Below are 24459 nucleotides of genomic sequence, written 5' to 3'. Positions count from 1 at the left end.
TAACAACATGCTCCTTTTTGTATGAAAATCAGGACTTGCCTACCAGTCTCACTTTGAACATATATGAACATATGAAGCTGCCTTATACTGAATCAGACCCTTGGTCCATCAAAGTCAGTATTGTCTACTCAGACTGGCAGCGGCTCTCCAGGGTCTCAAGCTGAGGTTTTTCTTGCCTATTTGCCTGGACCCTTTTTTAGTGGAGATGCCAGGGATTGAACCTGGGACCTTCTGCTTCCCAAGCAAATGCTCTGCCACTGAGCCACCGTCCCTCCTCTCCTCGTCCTTACTTTATTACGTAAATGTAGACAGGAGAACAACAGTATGAACATCCTCATCGATGCTTGACTGGGAGAAAAAACGACTGGTGCAAATGCATCCTGACATCTTGGAAACTACACAAAGAAAATTTTATTACTGAATGTTCCTCAACAATCTGAACTCTTCTCTAGCAAGCAAAAACAAGCCTACACAGTATGCTACTTATAAATGTCAAACTGTATACCAAAGCATACAAAGTAGACTAATGTAACAGAGATGGTATGCAATCTGATTTTGCCGCTGATAGGCAGGAGTGCTATCTCGAAGCCAATATTATTGTTTCTAAAATAACTTTGATATGAGTTTTCACACATTGAAATATTTGAAGTCTGGTTTGAGAACACCTCACATCGCACATGATGCGTCCATTTCATGGCCTCAGAAGATGACAACTTTTTTGCGTATTTCTTCCGCTGTTAGATTGAAGGCTTTCAAATGCAAAGTAGAATGGAAGTAAAAATGAAGGCAAAGAAACAGCAGCACAAAAATTACAAGCAAAACCCATCCTTAATAAAATTCCAGTGCAAAGGCTGCCCCAAAGTAATCGGTTCGGGAGAACATATACAAGTTATTGAAAAAATGCATCACGTCAGTGTCAGAAAGGACTTCCAGTAAGTAAGAGTTATCTGGCATGGTTTTTTTTTTCCCCCTTGCATTTGGGCTACTACCTGAACAGCCACCAAAACTTTATATCTCAGGGGCATAATACATTTGTTTTGTCACGCCTTCATTCAGCAAGGAATGAGAGAGAATATGCACAGGAGAAATCCTGAAATGAAATGTAATCCTTATTAATAATAATAAAAAAGAATCCTCTTTATACACACTATTTGGTGTACTTCCCCTCAAATAACCTCAGTGATACTCACTCAGTGTTTAGGAGCAGCAAGTCACTCTTTGACGTGCCACCTGTGGCTTCTCTGAGCACCATTGCCCATGGCTTCTACCCTATGTTCCGAGAAAGTGGCCAGTTTCTTGAGAAATTGGAATAACCTCATCATTATGACATAAAACTCTTTCATTTTTGCAGTGCAATATATCTTGTCCATAATGGCTATGTCAAAATACAGGTTTATACCATACCTTGTCACAGATGTATGCATTCTGTATATGAGGCTGGCCAACATATGCAGCTACATGAGGTGGTAGAGCAGGCAAACCACTACTGATAGTGCTGCTTAAGTCATAAAGCAAATTCCATGTAGTGGGGAAGATGACCCAACATGCTGAGACACTCTAGATCTAGTAATTGAAAGATTTATATTATATATTATTATTTACATGTGTTTTGGGTGAGGCACAGTACATACTGGGGCTCTTTTGTTTTATGGGATTTATGATCCCAGACCGTTCCCCCGGGATACTCGGTCTTTCACCAGTCACGGACTAGCGGGCGGGGGGGCGGGGTGGCACTCTTCATACGAGAGGCTTACTCCTTTAGGGCGCTTCCGGCTCCAGAGATCCCAGGCATTGAATGTGTTGGCCTGATGTGGGATGTTGGGGAGGGGTTGGCGATCTGGCTGGTGTACCGACCGCCTAACGCACCGGCCGGCGCCTTACCATCCCTGGTGGAGGCCGCGGCGAGCTGGGCGTTGGAGCACCCAAGGCTTTTGGTCTTGGGTGACTTCAATGTCCATGCCGACGACGCGGCATCCAGCCAGGCGATGGACCTGGTGTCATCCATGGCGACACTAGGACTCTCCCAGGTTGTTACAACACCCACTCATCAGGCGGGACACATGTTAGACCTGGTCTTTGCGGCCGGAATATCAGTGACTGATATTGCAATGGAAGCAGTGCCATGGTCAGATCACTTTGCCCTTAAGGCCCGTATGGAGGTGTCACCCAAAACCCGTTTAGGCGGAGAGCGTATTTTAGCTCACCCGCGGAGCCTGATGGACCCGGAACGGTTCCTAACGGCTCTACGGGATACCTGGCCTACTGGCGATTCCCTGGATGGTCTGGTGGAGTCCTGGAACGATGGGCTCTCCAGGGCCATCGAGGAAATCGCACCCAGGCGCCCTCTGCGCCCCCGCCCGAAACCGTCGCCTTGGTTTAACCGGGAGCTGCGGCAACAAAAGCGGGAGCTCAGACGACTAGAGAGGCAATGGCGGTGTACTCGAGACGAAGTGACTCGAACATCTTATAGAGAGAGTTTAAAGGCCTATGAGATGGCAATCAAATCTGCAAAGAGAGTATTCTTTGCGGCTAAGATTGCATCCGCAACTTCGCGCCCGGCACAATTATTTAACGTAATTAGAGGACTTACCACGCTGCCGCAAGGCAGATTAAATTCTATTGAATTGGAAATTGTCTGTGAGGCTTTTGCGAAATTCTTTGCGGATAAAGTCGCGTCACTCCGCCCCGACCCCCCTGCCAATTTGGAGACAGTTAGCGAACCTGAGGCCCCGAGCCTGTCTTCGGATTATACTCTGGATGGCTTTAGCCCCCTCAGTCTGGAGGAAGTTGACAGGATTCTTGTATCTACTCGCCCAACAACTTATAAATTAGACTCATGCCCTTCCTGGCTTATTAAATCTTGCCAGGGGGATCTTAGATATCCCGTGCGGGATATAATAAATAGATCCCTAACGGAAGGGCACTTCCCAACGCCACTTAAAGAGGCTTTGGTCCGACCCCTCTTAAAAAAGCCATCTTTAGATCCGGCCCAATTGACACACTATCGGCCGGTTTCAAATTTGCCCTTTCTGGGTAAACTTATTGAGAGGGCAGTGGCGATGCAGTTACAGACTTTCCTGGATGACGCTTCCGTCCTTGACCCATTTCAGTCTGGCTTTCGCCCGGGTCACGGGAAGGAGACAGTGTTGGTTGCCTTAGTAGATGACCTTCAACGGCATCTGGATCGGGGTGGCTCGGCGGTGCTGATGTTGTTAGACCTGTCGGCTGCGTTCGACACGGTCGACCATCGGCTACTGACGTGTCGCCTCGCCGACGCGGGGATCCAGGGGTTGGCCTTACAGTGGCTTTCCTCTTTCCTGGAAGGTCGGGGACAAAGGGTCGCAATTGGGGGGGAGCTATCCCAGAGGCGCTCACTTGATTGTGGCGTGCCTCAAGGGGCGGTTCTCTCCCCGATGTTATTTAACATCTACATGCGGCCTCTTGCCCAGATTGCCCGAAGGTATGGGTTGGGGTGTCACCAGTATGCTGATGACACCCAGCTCTATCTGCTGATGGATGGCCAGCCTGTCTGTGCCCCGGAAAACCTTGACCGAGCACTACGGGCCGTGGCTGAGTGGCTCAGACTGAGCGGGCTGAAGCTAAATCCTACGAAGACAGAGGTCCTTTGCTTGGGTCGCCGTGGCCCGGGGAGAGGGATCCCCCTGCCGGCTTTTGATGGTGCGCCGCTGATGGCGGCGGACAGGGTCAAGAGCTTGGGGGTGCTATTGGAGCCTTCCTTAAAGATGGAGGCTCAGATAGCAGCTGCTGCCAAGTCCGCATTTTTTCATCTTAGACGGGCAAAGCAGCTGGCCCCCTTTCTGGAGCGCGACGACCTAGCAACAGTGATCCATGCTACGGTCACCTCAAGGTTGGACTACTGCAATGCCCTCTACATGGGGCTGCCCTTGTCTCGGACCCGGAAACTGCAGCTGGTGCAGAATGCCGCGGCCCGGCTGTTATTGGGTCTTCCAAAGTGGGGACACATCCAGCCGGGTCTTCGGACTCTGCACTGGCTCCCAGTGATATACCGAGTCCGGTACAAGGTGCTGGTTATTACCTTTAAAGCCCTATACGGCCTGGGACCTGCCTACCTGAAGGACCGTCTCTCCCCACATGTTCCCCAGAGAGCACTGAGGTCAGGAACACAAAATCTCCTCACAATCCCTGGGCCAAAAGAAGCTCGTCTGAAAGCCACCAGGGAAAGGGCTTTCTCCGTTATGGCCCCCGTATGGTGGAATCAGCTGCCGGAAGAGGTGAGGGCCTTGCGGGACTTGACGCAATTCCGCAAGGCCTGTAAGACGACCCTCTTCCGGCTAGCCTATACCTAGCCTATCCTTTAGCAAGGATAACAACATGTTGTAACTGGCCAGCCATCTGTTTACAAGAAACTGAATTACTCTGTTTTTTAAGGTTTTAATTGTTTAAATATTTAATTGTTTTATACTCGAACTGGTTAAATTTTATGTTTGATTAAATGTTGGAAGCCTCCCTGAGCCATTCGTGGGAAGGGCGGGATATAAATCCCGAATAAATAAATAAATAAATAAATGATCCTCAGAGTGAGTACCACTGATATAGATCTTGGTCACTTTAGGAATCAGCGTTATACTGAATTATTCCTTAGATTCAGTATTGTTCTGCCCAAGTAACTCAACGTAATGTGCTTAGTTCTCAGGATCTCCAGCAAACAATGTCTTCCCTTGCACTTGTTTCCTTTAACTGGACATGTCAGGGATTGAACCATTGGCCTTCTGAATACAAAGTTTCCGTTCTGCCCCTTATCAAGAGCAATACCACTTCAGCTCTACCCGCACTTTATTTAAATCTTTAAACATCTGTATACATATAACCAAGGGAGCAACTGTACAGGTTGTGAGAGATCTGTGATAGGATTTTTTGATATGGTTAATTTGCTTTAACAACAGTCACAGGGAAAGCTGATAAGTATCTGGATTAGGACTGGGGCTCTGAGGTGAGAAGTTAACCATTTCCCTTTGTCATCTCCCAGATAGAAATGGTTCTTAACCACCACCATTGCTTTTAGCCTTGGAATGGGGGGGGGGGGATAGTCTTCCTCCTTCCATACCAGGGCTAGAAACAGTTAAGGGACATGAATCTGGGGGAAAGGCACCGGGGGACAGTTTGTGCATTAAAACCCTGCTCCAGTGCCACAGCAGTGATCCAGTTCCCCCACCCGCCCTCACAGAGCTGACTTAAAAAAAAAATTGAATGTATTACAAGTTCAAATTGCGAATGTCTTTGGTTTCATCTAGCTGTGCCCTAAGAAACTGTCCAGTTAGCATTCTTGGCCATACACATTCAGTTGTGTGATATCTGCACTTCACATAGAAAACCTAGTGTAATGCAGCAGTTGTGTTTTCTACCTAAAATTTGGAGCTGCCTTCAGAGCTCTAAAATTTGGAGCTCCCTTCTTGCCTAGGAATAGGACAGCTTCACCAAGCAGTAATTGTTTCCACATTTGCAAAAACCAATTCTTATTTCTCAAACATTTTTAGGGAGCTTTGTATTGTCCGAGAAAACAGGACTCTGCAGGCAAAGGAAATTGATTATCAAACAAACGGAGAAATTATCTGCCGAGATTGTGGACAAGTAAGTGTGTGTTATGGGTCAGTCTGATTTGGGTGGCTCTCTCGCCAGTGCATCTTAAATAATAATATATGATTGTCCTTTTCCGTTCATTTTTGTTTTTCTTTTGCAGGTTTGGGGAAATATGATGGTGCATCGAGGTCTAGACCTGCCGTGCTTAAAAATAAAAAATTTTGTGGCTGTTTTCAAAGATAAGAAAACTACTGAAAACAAGATTGCCAAAAGATGGGGAGAGCTGCCCATTAAGTTTCCAGATTTCGATTACGCAGCACACTGTGAATCCAGTGATGAAGACTGAGAAGTTCAGAGGCAGCAGTACAGTTAAGCGAATTCATATGTTGGCTACTTCTATGAATCAGCAACTAAAGCCTCATGTGATGTCATACGTGAATGACGAGGGCTCTTATATGACTTCCATACAGTCTTTTTGATTTGAAGCAGTTCACACATAGCCACTGCAAGCCACCAAGACATCACCGGCAGCAAAAATATTGGATGATGAATATCTGTGTGTAAATCAGCACAGTATTTCTGAAGTCAGGGAGTCACCAAATGCATTCTCAAAGCATTGAGTGAGATTGTTCTTTTTGGAAGGTTGCCTTCTATCCCTTGGGTGGCGCAAGAGAAGACAAGATTAGACCAAGGCAAAAATCGTTTTTAAAAACTCTCTCTCAGCAGGAAGCGTTAAGCAAACTTATTTTGCTACTCAGTATGTAGCTTTTAACTCTTTTCAAATCCTTCTGACGTTATATTCAAAGAAAACAACATTGATACTATATTCATTTTCAATAAGATTTTACACAAAAAAAGGAAAAGAAAACGGGTTGGTTTTGTGGCCTGAATATGCTATGTTGCACAGTTACGAAGATTTATGTAGTTCATCTAGGTACATTTCTTACTGGATAGCTTGTAGTTCACTGTTCATTTATCAATTTTAAAAAAAAGGGAAAATAAGCTGGGTTGAATTTTTTTAGTTCCTAAATGCAGAGGGTGAATTCTCAAAATAAAACAAAAGGGAGTAGTTGATTTGTCCTGCACTAGACTCCTGAACCCCTCGTTTCCTTGCACCTTCCTCATCTGGAACTCCAGCTGCTGGCTTCTAACTGCAGCAGTGGCTCTTGCTCATCTCTCATGGGGCGAGGGCCACCCCTTACTTGGCCCTGGCGAGGGGGGCCAGCAGTGGGGTGGCAATGATTTTGGTACTCCATCCTGGACTTCTGCCCGGAGGCTTAGAATCACTAAGATCGCCCTTAACTCAGTAGCTATCACAGACTGATTTGCAGAAGGTATGGCAACTTTGCATTTGTCGTCTTCTGCTTCTCAAACACTGCAAAAAAAAATTATTTTACTGTGCTATGGTTCAGAGACATTTTCTGGTGCAATCTATGCGCATAATGGGGCTTTTTCTCCCAGTTTTAAAGATGGTATCGGCCCCATAATAAAAGGCATTATGTGGCTTTTGTTTTTAGATTGCAGCTATCTGCAGTCTTCCTGTTTTAGTAATGCCCGTTTTAGTATGATTCTTAAGATGGAGGAAGATAATCTGAGATGGGACTGTTTATTGAGTTCCTCACCCCCCTTCCCTGAACTCAGACCTGGAAAGGGATATTCGACAAGTGCAGTAAGAGTGTTTCTACATACCTTTCAGTCAGGCCTGCACTCAGTAGCATCCGTGAAACTACCCTGTTGGTATACACAGTGCCACAAGAATTTACGAATGTCGATTGATCGATCGATTCAGTTTTTAGCCCACCGTTTCCGCAAACGGGCTCAGGGTGGGGTACAACGCAAGTCATGATAAAAATACATACGAATGAAATATCATTCATGTGTTCAATCTGGTGAAACATGATCCATGAACATATGAAACTGCCTTATACTGAATCAGACCTTTGGTCCATCAAAGTCAGTATTGTCTTCTCAGACTGGCAGCGGCTCTCCAGGGTCTCAAGCGGAGTTTTTTCACACCTATTTGCCTGGACCCTTTTTTGGAGATGCTAGGGATTGAACCTGGGACCTTCTGCTTCCCAAGCAGATGCTCTACCACTGAGCCACCGTCCCTCCCCTTGAGCGGCTGAGTCTATATCAAGCTCAATTGCAGAGAGAGAGTGACATGAGGAGCCCGATGAATAGATGGAAAGATGACACTGGCTGCCTCATATAAAAGCCTGGCAGAAGAGCTCAGTTGTTGCAGGACCTGCTGAACTGCAAAAGGTCCCTCAGGGCCATGATCTCTATGGGGAAGCTCATTCCGCCAGGGCTGAAAACTCCCTGACCCTAATGGAGGCTGGTCGGAAGTCCTTTGGGCCAGGGATCACCTGGCCCAAAGGACTTCCGTTGATCTGCTGAGTGCAACGCTTGATGGGGCACATATGGGGTGGTCCCGAAGGTACGTCAGTCCCTGGCTGCTCATGGCCTTAAAGGTCATTACCAAAACCTTGAAACAAATTCAGAATTGGATTGGCGGCCAGTGCAGTTCACGGAGCACTGTCTGTACACAAGCCTGCGCAGGCGTCACTGTCAGCGCACGTGCTGCCGCATTCTGCACTCGCTGCAAATTTCCAGATCAGGTGCAAGGGTAGGCCCATGTAGAGCGAGTTACAGTAATCCAGTCTGGAAGTGACTGTTGCATGGATCACTGTAGTCAAGTTGTGGGTGGAGAGGTATGGCGCCTGCCGGAGATGGAAAAAAACTGATTTGGCAACCACCGTGACTTGGGCCTCCATAGATAGGGAAGCATCCAGTATCACACCCAGGCTCCACACCCTTGGCGCAGGCATCTGTGCTGTCCTGCTTAGGGCCAGGAGCTGTATTTCCCTTTCCATACCCCCACAACTCAGGTACAGGACCTCCATCTTCATTGGATTTAACTTCAGCCTTCTCTGCTGCAACCAACCAGGCACAGCTCCCAAAGCCCTGTCCAACACATCTGGGGCCAAGTATGGCCATCTGGCCATTAACAGACGGAGCTGGATGTCATCCTAGCTTAAAGCCTTGGGTCAGCTGGGTGAGGGGGTGCATACAGATGCTAAAGAGAAGTGGAGAAAGGATCGCTCCTTGAGGGATGCCACAGTCCAGTGGGAACCACAGGGACACCCTCTCTCCCTGTCCCCAATCTTGGAGAAAGGAGAGCCACTGTAAGTCAGACCCCTGAATCCCCACATCAGCGACAGTGGGCCAGAAGATTGTGATTGACCGTGTCGAACGTTGCTGTCAGATCAAAATGTAACAATAGCACCAACTCACTTTGATCCAGCTTCCTTTGGAGATCATCTCTATGGGTGACCAGTACCATTTCAGTCCCATGACCAGAAGCCAGACTGGAAGGGATCCATAACTCATCTTTATTCTGGAGTCCTTCTGAGAGTTGGTGGGCTGGATCCAGACAGCTTTTGTATTCATCCTAACTACTTCTCCTTGCTATAATGCTCATCCTATGCTACTTTTGTCTATGCCAGGGATGGCCAAACTGTGGCTTGGGAGCCACATGTGACTCATTCACACATATTATGTGGCTCTCAAAGCCTCCACCACCCTGTCTGCCAGCTTGAAGAAGGCATTTCTCTCTTTAAATAGCCAGGGACTTGGAGAATGCATTTATAGTTAAAGTTGCTTTCTTTCCATCTCTTCCGCCCCCATCTATTTGCTTTCTCTCCAGCTTTCTTTCCTACCTTCCAGCTCTCAAGCATCTGATGTTTATGACTTGCAGCTCTCAAACATCTTATATTTATTCTATGTGGCTCTTAAGAATGTTTGGCCACCCCTGGTCTGCACAGATCCCATGACCCTCCCCTTTCTTAGTTTGGAAACGTATTAAACTCGGAGGGGGGGGGTTCTTAAAATTATATGATAAAATGGTTCATAAGACTTAACATAATCTTTGTACTATGTTCTTTTTATGTCAGAAGAGGAGCCATTGTGGTGTAGTGATTAGAGAGTGGGACTAGAATTTAAGAGATCTTTCTGGGTGACCTGGGGAAAGGATCTGGGAGACCTTCTGGGTGTCTCAGCCTAATCTACCTCATAAGGTTGTTGTGAAGATAAAATGGAGGACGGGTCCCCATTGGGAAGAAGGTGGGATATAAATGAAATAAATACTTGACTGAAACAATGGGAAAACTTTAAAAAATGGTCACACAAATGAATTTGATACCTTGGAAGTCAGCAAAAAATGTATACATTGGTTTGACAGTTATTATCTAAAGACTCTGGTGGTTTTGGAGATACTGGGCTGGGATCCAGCAAAGTGTGAGGAGAAGGGCAGATATCCTGAACACGCTTCCATGTGTGCAATTAATAGCATGAGATCTCCTTCAACATAAAGCATACCGTTGTACAACAAAAGAACAGGCATTACCTGATCAAAAATCCCTTGCACTATGTTTTACATGCACAGAAAAGCACATTTGCTTCCAATAACGTACACTAAAATGTTCTAAATGCAGTAACATCCTTCTAAGCCCATTGACTTCAATAAACTTAAAATGGAACTCTGTTTAGGATGACACTGGCAGTGCAGGCCAGAAGCGAGGCTTACTTTTAGTGCTTCTGTTTCCATACGGATTGTTGCAAACACAGAAATGTTCAGTTGCATACAACCGCTGGATCCAGTGGATAATGTGTGTCTACTTGACTAGAGATGTAAAATTTCTGGAAATTTTTAAGCTCGGGGAAAAAAACCAGGTTTTTTCGGGGGGAAATGGAAATTGTCAGAAAAATTGGAAAAAAAATGCTACATTGGCACTTCTTTTTTCTTTTCCAGATTGAAAGTCATACTGTTACTTTAGGAACATAAAATATGACTATGGACAATTTTACTTGGCATGAAATTCTCACAACTAGCTTAAAAAATATAGTGTATCCAAGCAATTATTGCAATCAGAATTTACTTTTAAAATAATATTTATTTGTAATTGTAACAAATAGAGTAACAATCTCCTGAACTGTTTACTAGTTTATGTGGAACAGACAAAAAAGGCCTCCACAAAACAATTTTTAAAAATCCAGAAGTAACAATCATATTTCCTCTCCACAGAATTAAATAAAAATAAAAAGCTCACTCTCATAAAAAGAATTGAAGGGGGAAGTGTATAGAAGGGAGTGTAGGACTAAGTTTCAATGAATGGACATGACTTAGGACTTGCTTGTCTTCAGTGCACAGAAATTAGAATAATCAGATACCATACATATTTTTTAGAAATGATATGGAAAATATTTGAACACCTTGTCTTAAAATATTTTATTCATCATGTTAAAATAAAACTTTACATAATTTTTTTTTTCTTTTCAATTTTTCCATTTTTTCAGAAAAAAAGCTTTAGAGAAAAAATGGGGGGGGGGGGGGACAGATTTTTTCTGGTTTTTTTCCGGGCTTTCACATCTCTATACTTGACAGATGGTCCCTGTTAATGAAATGGTTTTAAATCTTTAGTTGCAATATCAGTGGTATATGTTCGCTAATGAATACTACACATCACCCCATTAAAACAAGAATGGTTAAATTGGCAGTGTAATTTGTTGCATTAACTTGAACCACTGAGCAGATTTGGTGCCTAGCCGCTGATGTATGGTCCTGATGTATTTTAAAACAATACAGTTTTCACTGAGCAGCATTGGCTTAACCCTATTTTTTTTTTTTGTTTATTAAATTATTTTCACTCTTGCATTTTCCACCTCATTGGTTTTTTGGACTGATACTCAAATGTGCTTCCATTATATTTTAAAAACCCACCTATAATAATTTTCATAAGGATTCCACATAATTCCAGAATGAACCTGAAAGATTTTCTCCTACAAACAGGAACTGAGACTTAAAGACTTAAAGATGGTAGCTTGTCTAAAATCACTCAATGTGTTCATAGTTGCCTGAATATTTAAACAGGGACATTATTGTAAAGTGAGTTCAGTTAGCTCTTAAGTGTAAAGTGAGTTCAGCTCTTAAGTAATAATAATAATAATAATAATAATGCTTTTTATTTATATCCCGCCCTCCCCGCAAGCAGGCTCTGGGCGGCTCACAACACGTAAATACAATGTACAATAAAACCATATACAATAATTACAATTTCAATTATAAAATCCTCCTTAAAATCATTAAAACTTACATTAAGATTAACATTATGGTGCTATAGTTAAGATCTTCCATAAAATCCAGTGACTAAAACATAAAACATATCCAGCAGGACTTTCTTGGCTCGGTCTTAAGTGAAGGCTATTTTAAAGAGGTGGGTCTTGCAGGCCCTGCGGAATTGGTCTAAACATCGCAGGGCCCGTACCTCCTCCGGGAGTTGGTTCCACAGTAGGGGAGCTGCAAGTGTAAAATGAGTTCAGTTAGCTTATTTAAGAAGTCACATAGAGCACAGCGACTTCACTCAATATATACACTGTGGCTCAGTTAAACCCAACCCCTCTAGTCGGCAGCAATCCCTCCTATTGATCTCTCCAGGATCCTTTATTTGCATTTCCTGGAGAGAACAGCCAATCAGATTGCAGACATTTCCAGGAAAGAACAGCCGATCAGAATGCAGGCACCAGGATCCTGGAGAGTAATGGAAACATGCTTCAAGCTCAGGCCTACTAAAAGTGAATAGTGAACACAACAAATACATAACACAGCAAATACATAACAGACTTCTTGGCTTATACTGAACCATTGCATCGTAAGAGCTATAATCTGTTTCAATACTGTAAAAACACTACAGTTTTGGGAACAAATAATAGTTTTTAAAGGGGGATCCACCATCAGGCCCTCATAGACCATAGTACATTTTCCAGTCAAGAGCAAGTTAGGTTTAGGTTCCATTGAAATCAGATGTTGGTCACAACTAACATTACCCTCATTAACTTCAATGGACCTAAAGCACAATACTTAATAAAATCAGGGCCTATTTCTGTAATGACAAATGCAGTTCTTGCAAAAATGCCAGTTTTTTTGAAATTGTGTCAGCCCTTCATATTGCCTGGTTTAAATATGCAACAAAATGAGGTGCAAGAATAGGCTATACCACCTCAGACTGCAGTTGAGGAGTTTCACATGTTTATTGCTCCCCCTTGTAAAGTCTTTTAGTTTAAAAAATTAGCACCTCACACAGAAGGATTCTAGCCTAATCATTGCATGCAGTCTGCTTGCTACATACAAGGAATTAATAATGCAAGCCTTCACCAACAGGCTGTAGTGGTACAATCCATTTTACCACCTTAGAATGCTACTGTGTGGTTGTACTGCATTGGCAGACCGGGCCTAAGGTAACTTCTGCCACTGAACTCCTTCAGTAAGTAAAGCAAGAAGGTAAGAAGCTTGCAGTACCTTAGGAAGCTGTCAATATTTTTTTCCCAGTAAGACTGCAGGCCTGTTGAGGAACTGAATGAAAAGCCTCCTCACCAAAAAAGAGAAACAGAGCACAGCGAGAGGTTTAATTCCATGTTTTGTACAGTATGGTGGTGAAGAAAAGGAGAGCTTTCTCCCCTTTAAGACCTTCGTGGGAGGAGACACTTGGTGGAGTCATTATTCAAGTGGAAGAGGTACCCCCCCCCTCAAAAAAATATCTTTTGCCTTTCATCCCCCAAACCCTATCCCTCACAAATAATTATTTACATGATAACTTAATATACTGGAGATTTAATGGATTAACCGATAAAATAAGTATTTAATTGTATATAAATGAAACCATATGTTAGGAAATTAATAATGTTCGTTTGAATGTTCATTTATTCAATCATGGTCTCTGACATTTATTCAATCATTTATTCAACATAAGATGAGACTTAGAAGAAGCCAAGCCCCCACGCTCCCTCAACACCTGTCTGACAGCAGAATTATTTTCGAATTGCTGGTTTCCTGGTGTGGCTTTGTGGTGAGCTACTTCCTGTTGCAGACTTATCAACAACCCATTAGAATAGAGCATAAAACAGGCACTTGGTTAAGTTCTGAGTGTTTTTCTCTGCTACTGGTTTCCTGCCTTCTTCGAAAATGCTTCTTCTTTCTTTTTATCTGTGGCTTGGTGGTCAGCCTATTTCCTATTGAAGCTTGCTAGTATTGCCACTCCCCCCTCCCTGCTAGTTTTCCTATACATTAGTCTCTTAAGCCTGCAAAAGGTAAAATGCTTCTTTCTTTTTATATATGCTAACAAGACAACTGTTATAAGTATAGTGATTTATAATATTTAGCATAAATAGTGAGTAGAGTGCACAACAAAGAATTAATCAATCATAAGGGCAAAATTGGTTTCATAAGAGATGTTTGTGAGTGGTTAGCTGTCACCTTTTAGTGGTTAGTGGTTGTTTGAAATGCAGAATCACGGGGTTAATGAAGTTCACAAATATGGAGTCTGTTGTGCTAACTACCATTATAGCTAAGCATATAGATAAAGAAGTTACAAGTTCTGACAAGAGGAAGTGTTGCTGGGCGGAGATATTTGTAACTTTTACCTTATATGGCTAAGCCCTCAGCCTAAATCGGCCGGTTAAGGTAGACTGTGAGCTCTGACCAATGGCAAACAGCCACAGGGCAAGAGAGGGATGTGACGTCCGGGAGGTTTTATAAGGCAAGGGGCTTGGCTGATTCAGGTAGAGAGGCGGTCTCATGGCTGGCCTCTCTCCACTCTCTGCAGAAGTGAAAATAAAATGGTTTTCTCTGAACAACGTCTCTGCCTAGTCATTGGAATCGGGAAGAAGGAGGCTTTTCCTCCAAAAACCGGTTGACAATTTTCTGGTGTCAGAAGTGGGATAAATATAGGCCCCTTTTGGGGTTGGGCCTCTGGTCCATTGGAGAGCAGGGCGAACACTCCTCTCCTGTGATTTTGGAGGGCGCCCCAGCTAAGTTTAGCTGCCAACTCACTGTTTGAGGCGTGGCACTCTGCTCCCCAAGAACCCACAACGAGACGTTCAGTTGAAAACAGCCCACCGGAGGAGTCTGCTGTGTGGAACCGGTGAGTAGAAAAATAAAATTGGGCAGAGGAAATTAAAATTAGTTTTGGGTATTGAGGCTTGTTTGTTGGTGTGAGTGCTGTGTGAGTGGACTTCACAAACTCCCTCCCTTGTGTGGTTGTCTGGTATTGGGTGTAAGAAGTAAGACGTCAAAGGTAAAAAGGAAAAGGTACCAAAGGTAGGGAATTCCGTTGGGGACGCCCAGATCACTGGAAAGGAATGGCCAGGGTCAGGAATTTCCGGAGACTGCCGATGGAAAGGCTGATCTCCCACTAGGATGGGGTCTCTACAGGGTATGAGACAAAGGAGCAGGAGCCCAGTGGGGGTTCCTGAGAAACTCCGCCAGATGTATGATAGAGATATTGCCTGCATCAGGAGCAGGAGCCCAGCCCTGTAGTGGGCAAGGGGGCACTTTACATTTTGTTATGGGTGTACTTCATAGGGAAGAGAACTGATATTCCCCCCATTTAAAGGCAATTAGACAAGAAGAAACCTATGAAAACTACACCCGTAGAGGACAGAATGTCTGTCCATTTTTGATCCTCTACACTATGTCATCCCCACTGCTCCCCCTCCTTATCAGCACGGCCAGGTACGATGAGATCTGAAAAAGGGTCAGACAGGCCTGGTGCGAAGGGACTCGGCGCCCCTGGTGAGAGGAGGGAATGGAAAAAGCAGTGAGGAGGACATAGAGGAGGATTCACAGAAGGTACTCCCCTCCAGCAAATTGGAGAGAGAGGTGAATAGACTAAACACAACACTTAAAAATTGGACCCCCCCCCCCCTTCGCTCTCCTGTGGGCGAGATAGTGGCCGCCTTAAGTGGAGAAAGGCAGAGTCATCGCCTCTCTTACAAAGAGGCGGAGACTGAAAAGAGTTGAAAATTATTTTTTTACAAAAGGAGAGAAAGCCCCGGCAATCATTGAAGCCGGAGGAAAAATATATATATATATATTAAGAATTAAAGGCCCCCTTGGGTAAGTGCCTATGGGAGAAATCTGGAGGGAGAGAGATCAATAGAACAGCGGCAGAGGCAGAAGCCGCTTTCCCAGATGCAACACCGGCTGACTGGGATTTACAAACACCCCAGGGAGGGAAGGGTGTGAAACTTTCCCGTAGTTTATGTTGCAGAGGTTTGAGTGGAGAATCATCTTTAGGAACGTAAACACTTAAAGGGTTTTTGAGTATGGTAAGAGAAAGACAAGGGAGAGGTAGAGAAAGATAAGAAAGAAATTAGTGAAGAAAAATCAGAAGTTAAGCAGAAGACTGATAGTGGTGTAGAAACTGCAAGTCAGGAGGAAGAGGGGGTGTGTGTGAAAAGACAGCCCTCTTACAGCTTGCAGTTTGTAAACGGTGGGTGTGAGAGTACATTCAGGAATGCAAATGCTGTCTTGGCATAAAAATCTGACTGGAGATAGATTAAAAAAAAAAAAAAAAGGGCTGCAAGAATTATTACTTTATATAGAGGTAATTTTTTATTGACATTAGTGGTTGCTTAAAAGGATTAGACAAAATTTGGGAGGATAATTATACTTATGGCTTGAATTCAGTGCAGAATTTCAGCTGCACTGGGTCTCTGTGTCATTTTATTGATTACATTGGTTTCCACTGTGTAATCTTAAGAAAGATGAACTTAAATATATATATATTAGTAGTTATTGAGTCATGCTTGTGGCATCCTCACTTGAGTTTTTGATTGCACAGGGTCTTGTACAATCAATTTCTGGTTATTGTAATTATGTGCTTTGCTGGATCAAAGCCAAGGTTTGTTGGGTTTAGTTAATAGGTAGATTTCTATTGTGTATTAGAAGCATCTGTTTGACCAGTGTTGGAGAGCAGATGCCCGAATACACCAACTCTCTTGCCATTAAATAATGTTATTAAAAACTAAAGCTGACACTTTTAGTGTCTGAAAGGGGTTTTGATATGAGGAGGTTTAGATATGTGTCAGAGTTTGATATGAAGGGCTTTTGAATGTAGTCATGAGACAGGGGTTACAAAACCCAGGTTTGCAGAGATAAAATGAGAGAAGAGAGAGGGGTGAATCGTGAAGAGGGGAGCAAGGACGGGGTTGAAACAGAAGAATTGGTGAGGCAGGCAAGGTGTTATGAGGATTTGGCATGGAGGGGGTTCAGAGTTGTCTGGTATTTAGCCCCCCCCTTCTCTTAATTGAGCCTGTGTTAACTTTAAGGATGGGCGAGTTAGGTATAGATGTGGAATTTTTGGTGGATTCAGGAGTAAGGAGTGGAGAATGTATAAGGAATGTTGGAGTAGGGAAATTTGAAACTCTGGAAAATTGTGTGGGAAGGCATTGTAAAATTGTGAAAATAGAAAATTGTGAGGGCTCAGTGCCCATTTTAAAACCCCTTCAAGTTCAATGCAAGGGGAGGGCAGGTGTGTGGAGCTGCGTGGTTCCTTTGAATGTCTAATACAGGCATTTGCCTGTTGGGAGTTAAAGATGTAATGTGCAAATTGGGTCTGTGCAGTCAGGATGGCTGTGCTGAAAGAAGTGCATGAAACATAAAAAATTGACCCCAAGGTTTGGGCGTGCCCAGACAATTTAGGACTGTTACAGAAGTCCCCCAGTAAAATAAGTGTATATTGTGATTGATTTGAAACTTTTTTTTGTGTTCCCCTGGCCAGTGAGTGGCCTTATACTGATACTGGCCATTTGACCAGGTTTCAATGGAAAGTACTGCCCCAGGGGTACACAGAATCCCCCACAATTTTGGAGAAAGCATTGGCTTTTGTATTACAAGAATAAAAAAATGTAGATGACTTGTTGATAAGTGGGGTTGTACATGTGTTTGGGGAACTATGGTGTGAAAAAGGTCTGCTAACATCCCAGGGAAAGAACCTTGCCCACCATAATCTAGTTAAGAAGACCCTGCAGACCCTGTAATTGCCTACACAGGTTGCTGTCATACATGTACCAGGGCATCAGAAAAAAAAAGGGGGGGGTTGTTCCCCTGGGCATAGGGCTCTCCCCTCCGTTTACTTATCAGAAAAAGGAAATGAAAATAGCAAAAAGCAGGGGGGGCAGACTTAAAACAGGGAGTGTTAATTCTGCCAGACGGCTGGCAATGGTTGCTAGAAGGATTTGTCAGAGAGGTTTTTAAAAGCTTTGCATGAGGACCTTTTTAGAAAAATTTGTGGGACTATGGGTGTGGTCCCAGGCCAACGCTCTGGTGGCCAGATGTACTCCTTGCCAGCAGGCAAACAAAACATTACTTTTAGAAAATTGAGATGGGTGGGAGACAGTTGGCAGTGCATCCCTTTGAATGTCATTAATTTGCCTCAGGTGGGAAGGGTTAAACACTGCCTGGTCCTCACTGACTAATTGACTGGGTGAGTAGAAGCTTTCCCCACAACCAGAGCAACTTTTAATGTGGTGACTAAAATATTATTGGAACAGATTATCCCACGTTTTGGTCTTTTTTCAAAATTTTAAATTCTGGTAGTGGCTCTCCATTCTCCCAGAAGGTTCTGCACCAAGTTATGGAGGCTCTGGGAGTAAAATGGAAGCTCCAACCCCCTGGCAACCCCAGAATTCAGGAAAAAACTAAATGTATGAACCAGAATGTAAAATGTTATTTTTAGTATTATTTGATATCCAGACAAGGCCTCATCAGTTTACTGGCCTTTCACCATTTGAGTGTTTGTATGGCATGGAAGTTTGGGACGTGATCCCTGGAAATCCCAACTTGCACCTTCTTAAGGATGCCTATTTAAGAAAACATTTGCTGGCACCGTTTCTCATTCTCTCTTGCAACAGGGAGGCTGGCGTGACCGTTCAGAGGGCACCACTTGAGACCCCGGTCCATTCCTATCTGCCAGGCCAATGGGCATACATCAAGGCGTGGAAGAGTCCCTGGTTCCGCCAAATCCTTCTAATTACGGAGACAGCAATCCGGACGAAAGAAGCAGGGTGGAACTCAGTACACCAGGGCAAAGCACGCGGTTTCCCCAGAGGCTGAGTGGGAATCAAATCCAGTACCTGGAAAAGACTTAAAAATTACTTTCAAACGGCGAGCAGATAAATAAATGCCCGGACAAGTATTTGTTTTGTAAACCTGTGGGTGGACCGGGTCCTGTGGAAGATCATTGGCAGTTTAAACTTGTGTACTTTCCTACAGAAAAGAAGGGTGAAAAGGAAAGGTGGGAGGTTTGGGTAAATTTAATTGAAATAACGCTGTGGAAAGGAAAGTGGTGTGCACCTTTAGATTTACTTTTTATTGGACAGGCATCCCCAGAACCATTTACTGCAGGATTTAAGGATTTCATAGCTGGTGTTTTATGAATAAGAAACCCTATCTTGAAGAAGTATAAAAAGAAGGTCCAATTTGTAAAAGGGGTCGCTAGAGGAGAAACCACAAGACTGGAAGGAGTGGGAGGCCAGTAAGTGGGACCCAGAGAGAACATTGGACATAGATTTAGAAATATACTGCAAAGAAATGGCCCAATAAGGTTTTTTTAATTATTTATTTGATGCCTGTAAAGCAATTAATGCCAAAGGAAATAGATGTGGGGGATGCAAATGGAAGAATGAGAAACTTGGCCTATATTCCTGTTCAGAAATGGAAAAGAATTCTAGATTTTGGGGGATGGTTGGGAGGTGTGTTTTTTTTTAAATGGAAGCAAAGTCTGTTCTTCCTGGGGATACTACTACTGGGTATGATAACACTCCTTGCATAATACCATTTATCAGAGGGCTAGTAAATTCTGCAGTGCAGGCTGCATTTCCTTTTAGTAAGATGACAGTGACGTTAATAGATTACCAACCACTAACAGATTACTACCCTAAATATAAAATAATACACACGACCCGAGTGTAGAGGAATGAGGTGTGAATAAATGAAGAGTTTATAAAATAAAAGGGGGGATTGTTAGGAAATTAATAATGTTCGTTTGAATGTTCATTTATTCAATCATGGTCTCTGACATTTATTCAATCATTTATTCAACATAAGATGAGACTTAGAAGAAGCCAAGCCCCCACGCTCCCTCAACACCTGTCTGACAGCAGAATTATTTTCGAATTGCTGGTTTCCTGGTGTGGCTTTGTGGTGAGCTACTTCCTGTTGCAGACTTATCAACAACCCATTAGAATAGAGCATAAAACAGGCACTTGGTTAAGTTCTGAGTGTTTTTCTCTGCTACTGGTTTCCTGCCTTCTTCGAAAATGCTTCTTCTTTCTTTTTATCTGTGGCTTGGTGGTCAGCCTATTTCCTATTGAAGCTTGCTAGTATTGCCACTCCCCCTCCCTGCTAGTTTTCCTATACATTAGTCTCTTAAGCCTGCAAAAGGTAAAATGCTTCTTTCTTTTTATATATGCTAACAAGACAACTGTTATAAGTATAGTGATTTATAATATTTAGCATAAATAGTGAGTAGAGTGCACAACAAAGAATTAATCAATCATAAGGGCAAAATTGGTTTCATAAGAGATGTTTGTGAGTGGTTAGCTGTCACCTTTTAGTGGTTAGTGGTTGTTTGAAATGCAGAATCACGGGGTTAATGAAGTTCACAAATATGGAGTCTGTTGTGCTAACTACCATTATAGCTAAGCATATAGATAAAGAAGTTACAAGTTCTGACAAGAGGAAGTGTTGCTGGGCGGAGATATTTGTAACTTTTACCTTATATGGCTAAGCCCTCAGCCTAAATCGGCCGGTTAAGGTAGACTGTGAGCTCTGACCAATGGCAAACAGCCACAGGGCAAGAGAGGGATGTGACGTCCGGGAGGTTTTATAAGGCAAGGGGCTTGGCTGATTCAGGTAGAGAGGCGGTCTCATGGCTGGCCTCTCTCCACTCTCTGCAGAAGTGAAAATAAAATGGTTTTCTCTGAACAACATCTCTGCCTAGTCATTGGAATCGGGAAGAAGGAGGCTTTTCCTCCAAAAACCGGTTGACACATACATCTGAATTTAAATACATTCTTTAGATTATTTGTGTTCATGTCACAGCCAGTTAGTGTGTTAGATGTCCCCCCCCCCCCTTTGTGAGAGAATAGTGTGTAGGATCCCACAGAGGAGTTCCATCCGTGGAGCACAACTTCTTCATTGCAGTTCAAAACAGCCTTGCAGTGCTGTTCCTGGAGGAATGAGAGGGAGGTCTGTCTCAGGAGGAAGAAATCTGTGACCTCCCCATTCCCAATCCATGGAAATCCTTTCTAGGATTCCTCTTTTAAAAAAAAAAAACCTGCCAAAATTTGTACTGGTTTGGGGGTGGGGGTTGGAAAAACTTACGTTAAAATGCTTTTATCTGATCTTCCACTGATTGACCAGGGATACCTTTAAGTCCTTAACCATGTTTGGATGTGTTAACTGACTAAGATTACACCCCTAATAGAAATGTAATTTTTCCTTGTTGCCTTCTATTAGTAGAAGCAGCACCATGAACCTGTGGAAGGTAGTGTGATTGTTCCCATTAGGTAACTTCCACAAAGACTGGATGGGTTGTATGATGGAGCACTGGAGGACCAGGAATACAATTGGGATTCTGGCATGTTGACTACATCGGAATTAACTTGAGCTGTTTCCTGACCAGAATAGCCCAGGCTGCCTGGTCGTAAAAGATCTTAGAAGCTACGCAGGGTCAACCCTGGTTACTATTGGGATGGGAGACCACCAAGGAAGTCCAAGGTAGCAGCACACAGGCAGGCAACGGCAAACCACCTCTGAACATCTCTTGTCTTGGAAATCCTATGGGGTCCCTATTATCTATAATTTGATGGGGGGACGGAACGGGGGAAATTTGGGTGTGTTTTAGAGCCTCCCCAAGGCAGCATATACAGTTCCATTCCTTCTCTTTCTGAGTAATCAATCTAATGACTTGTGTAGGAACCAACCAGCGATTGTGCCCTCAGCTACCCATACATTTATTGTTTAATTTGTCTCAGGCCTTTCGTTACTCTTGAAAAAGTCCCTCATCTGGAAGACACTTGTTGCAACTGCACCAAGTGACCACTAGAGTCCACTGCTGGCTTTTAATTTTTTTTTAACGGGTGAAACGGCCTAGAAATGCCATCATTTTTTCATCTTTGTCCTACTAGCCTTTGTTACAAACTGCAATATGTTTTACACTCATCCAGCGCACTTAAAAGATGTGTCCCTAAAGGCACCTGCTGGTAAATTCCACTAAACTCAGTAGGAGTTGCTTCTGAGTTAGAAACGTTTAGTCCACAAACTGAAGACTGAGGCTTTTCCATTATATTTTGAAATGCAATTTTCTTTTTGCCTCTTCTCTTTTCTGTTTTGAATTTTTTTAAGCTTAGCATCTTTCCTGAAAAGGCGTTTGCTCACTATGTGATTATATTTTGGTTAGTCACGCACAATTAAAAAATACCATGGCTACTGCTCCTAGCCCAGTACAGCAAATAGGTTCATAGGGAGAATATCCCATCCTGAGTCTGTTTGGAATGGACGGAATATAAATGGAAAGTAAATAAAATAAATGAATGAATGAAAAAAAAATTGAGTCAATAGATGAGTATAACAAAAAAAAAAAGCCATTAAATTCAGTGTCAGTGCCTTCCTGACTGCTATGATGCGATCACAACAGCAGGCTTTTCCACACGCTTGCCTTACTCCTGATTTTCTTGGCAGTCAATCCACAAGAACTGGAATCAGTTTGGGCACAGTTCTTCTGCATGTCTGCCCTCCTTCTGCTTTTTCACAGTTGTGGAATCCGTTTATTTTTTTCTACACGTTTTAATAAACAGGATTTTTATACCCTTGCAATGATAGGTTAGCAGCTTGAACATATGAAGCTGCCTTATACTGAATCAGACCCTTGGTCCATCAAAGTCAGTATTGTCTTCTCAGACTGGCAGCAGCTCTCCAGGGTCTCAAGCTGAGTTTTTTCACACCTATTTACCTGGACCCTTTTTTGGAGATGCCAGGGATTGAACCTGGGACCTTCTGCTTCCCAAGCAGATGCTCTACCACTGAGCCACAGCCCCATTCATGGCTCTCCAGGGTCTCAAGCTGAGGTTTTTCACACCTATTTGCCTGGACCCTTTTTTGGAGATGCCAGGGATTGAACCTGGGACCTTCTGCTTCCCAAGCAGATGCTCTACCACTGAGCCACAGCCCCATTCATGGCTCTCCAGGGTCTCAAGCTGAGGTTTTTCACACCTATTTGCCTGGACCCTTTTTTGGAGATGCAGGGGATTGAACCTGGGACCTTCTGCTTCCCGAGCAGATGCTCTACCACCGAGCCACCGTCCCTCCCCATGTCCCTTTCCAGCTTTCTTTTTTTTAAAGTAAGCTTCTAGTTCCCTCCTCACAAAGATATTAGGGAAAAGGCATATCCTCAATAGTGAATGAGATAGAATTTTACTTGATATTTTAAAATTAGAGCTGGGAGTTTAAAATACTTGCTAAGCCTAACATTGCTACAATTTAATATTGTTTTTAAATTTTAAAAACCCCAAACTAAGCCATCTGACTTTAAGGTGGGTGGGCAGAGGGAGTGTTTTGATGATTATGATAGTCCATCGAAAAGTGGGTGGAGGTGGGTGGGAGTGGGTGTAACAAAACTAACAAAAATGTTATACATGAGGGAACAGGAGGCTCTAAATAAGCTTCCAGGAAAAGATCGGAATGCAAGTGGTCTCAAAAGAATAAGAAATAAATGGGGGGAGGGGGACACACAAAAAGAAGAAGAAGCAAAAACTAAAGACATGGAAAGAACAGATGAAAAACCCAGTGCAGAAAAGCCCATTGTTTCCCTGGAACTGCAAAATTCTTACAGCCTTGACCCATGCAGTATGGCTGTAGTTCCACTCTTTTCACTGTCTCTCACAGTTTCATTTGAAGATGGTTATATGGATCTATAGATTTCCTTTTACTTTATTCAGCTCGGTAACAGTTCCTGAACTCACTGTCATTAAATAAAACATTCTATGGACTCCTGGTGGAGCTGCTTTGGTTCATCTAACCCAAAATTGTCTATTCTATCCAGGATCTGAGTTATTAGCGGGTGAGATCCTTTTAAACTAGAGATGGTAGAAACTGAACCAAAGAATTTATGCATGGAAAGCATGCGCTGGGCCCATTTCAGACACAATGGCTGCAAGAATCTTCTGAAGATTCTTGCTTGCCATACTGAACACATGAAGCAGCCTAGTAATGAATCGGACCACTGGCTCATCTAGTCCAGAGAGTTGCACCTTTTGACCGGCTGGAATTCTGTCTCTAGGATCTCAGACCGAGGACCTTCCAAGACTGCTCAGAACTGAGCCTGGGACTTTAACCATGCAAAGCATGAGCTGTGGCTTTTCTATTTTCCCTTAGCATGTCTTGACAACATTTGCATGTCTTGGAGAACACTGGTTTACAAGAATATTTATTTATTTATGTAGATATTTCTACCCTGCTTTTCTCCCTGGAGAGCCAGTTTGGTGTAGTGGTTTAGTGTGCGGACTCTTATCTGGGAGAACCGGGTTTGATTCCTCACTCCTCCACTTGCACCTGCTAGCATGGCCTTGGGTCAGCCATAGCTCTGGCTGGAGTTGTCCTTGAAAGGGCAGCTGCTGTGAGAGCCCTCTCAGCCCCACCCACCTCACAGGGTGTCTGTTGTGGGGGAGGAAGGTAAAGGAGACTGTGAGCCGCTCTGAGACTCTTCGGAGTGGACGGTGGGATATAAATCCAATATCTTCTTCTTCTTCTTCTCCCACAATGGGGATTCAGACCAGTTTAGAATATCATGATTTCCTCCTCCCCCTTTCTATCCTCACTGGAAGTATTCTGCTCCTTTCCCCTTGTGCATAACCTTTCTGTTGGTTCCCTTTGTCATGCCCACTCCTCCCCCCCTCCATCCCATTTTTCGACGGACTCTCGTTATCAGACCACTCCCTCTGCCCCCCCCACCCTAAAGACAGGTGGCTTAGTTTTGTTTTAGTTTTTTTATATAAAAAAACATT

At 43.5% G+C, this 24459-nt stretch overlaps 1 protein-coding gene across 1 annotated transcript in view; it reads left to right on the top strand.

Moving 5' to 3' along the window:
• IFIH1 (interferon induced with helicase C domain 1) overlaps positions 1-6630 on the top strand; it is a 49234-nt gene extending 42604 nt beyond the window's left edge. The window contains exons 14-16 of the mRNA XM_060257234.1: positions 742-932; positions 5517-5610; positions 5720-6630. Coding sequence (XP_060113217.1) covers positions 742-932; positions 5517-5610; positions 5720-5905 — 471 coding nt within the window. The 3' untranslated portion in view covers positions 5906-6630. The remainder of the gene's footprint in view (positions 1-741; positions 933-5516; positions 5611-5719) is intronic.
• Positions 6631-24459: the final 17829 nt, after the last annotated feature.

The sequence above is a fragment of the Heteronotia binoei genome, chromosome 16, assembly GCF_032191835.1.
Source record: "Heteronotia binoei isolate CCM8104 ecotype False Entrance Well chromosome 16, APGP_CSIRO_Hbin_v1, whole genome shotgun sequence".
Classification (NCBI taxonomy): Eukaryota; Metazoa; Chordata; class Lepidosauria; order Squamata; family Gekkonidae; genus Heteronotia; species Heteronotia binoei.
Note: the sequence above shows the minus strand (reverse complement) of the source record. Positions and strands in the feature narration are given on the sequence as shown.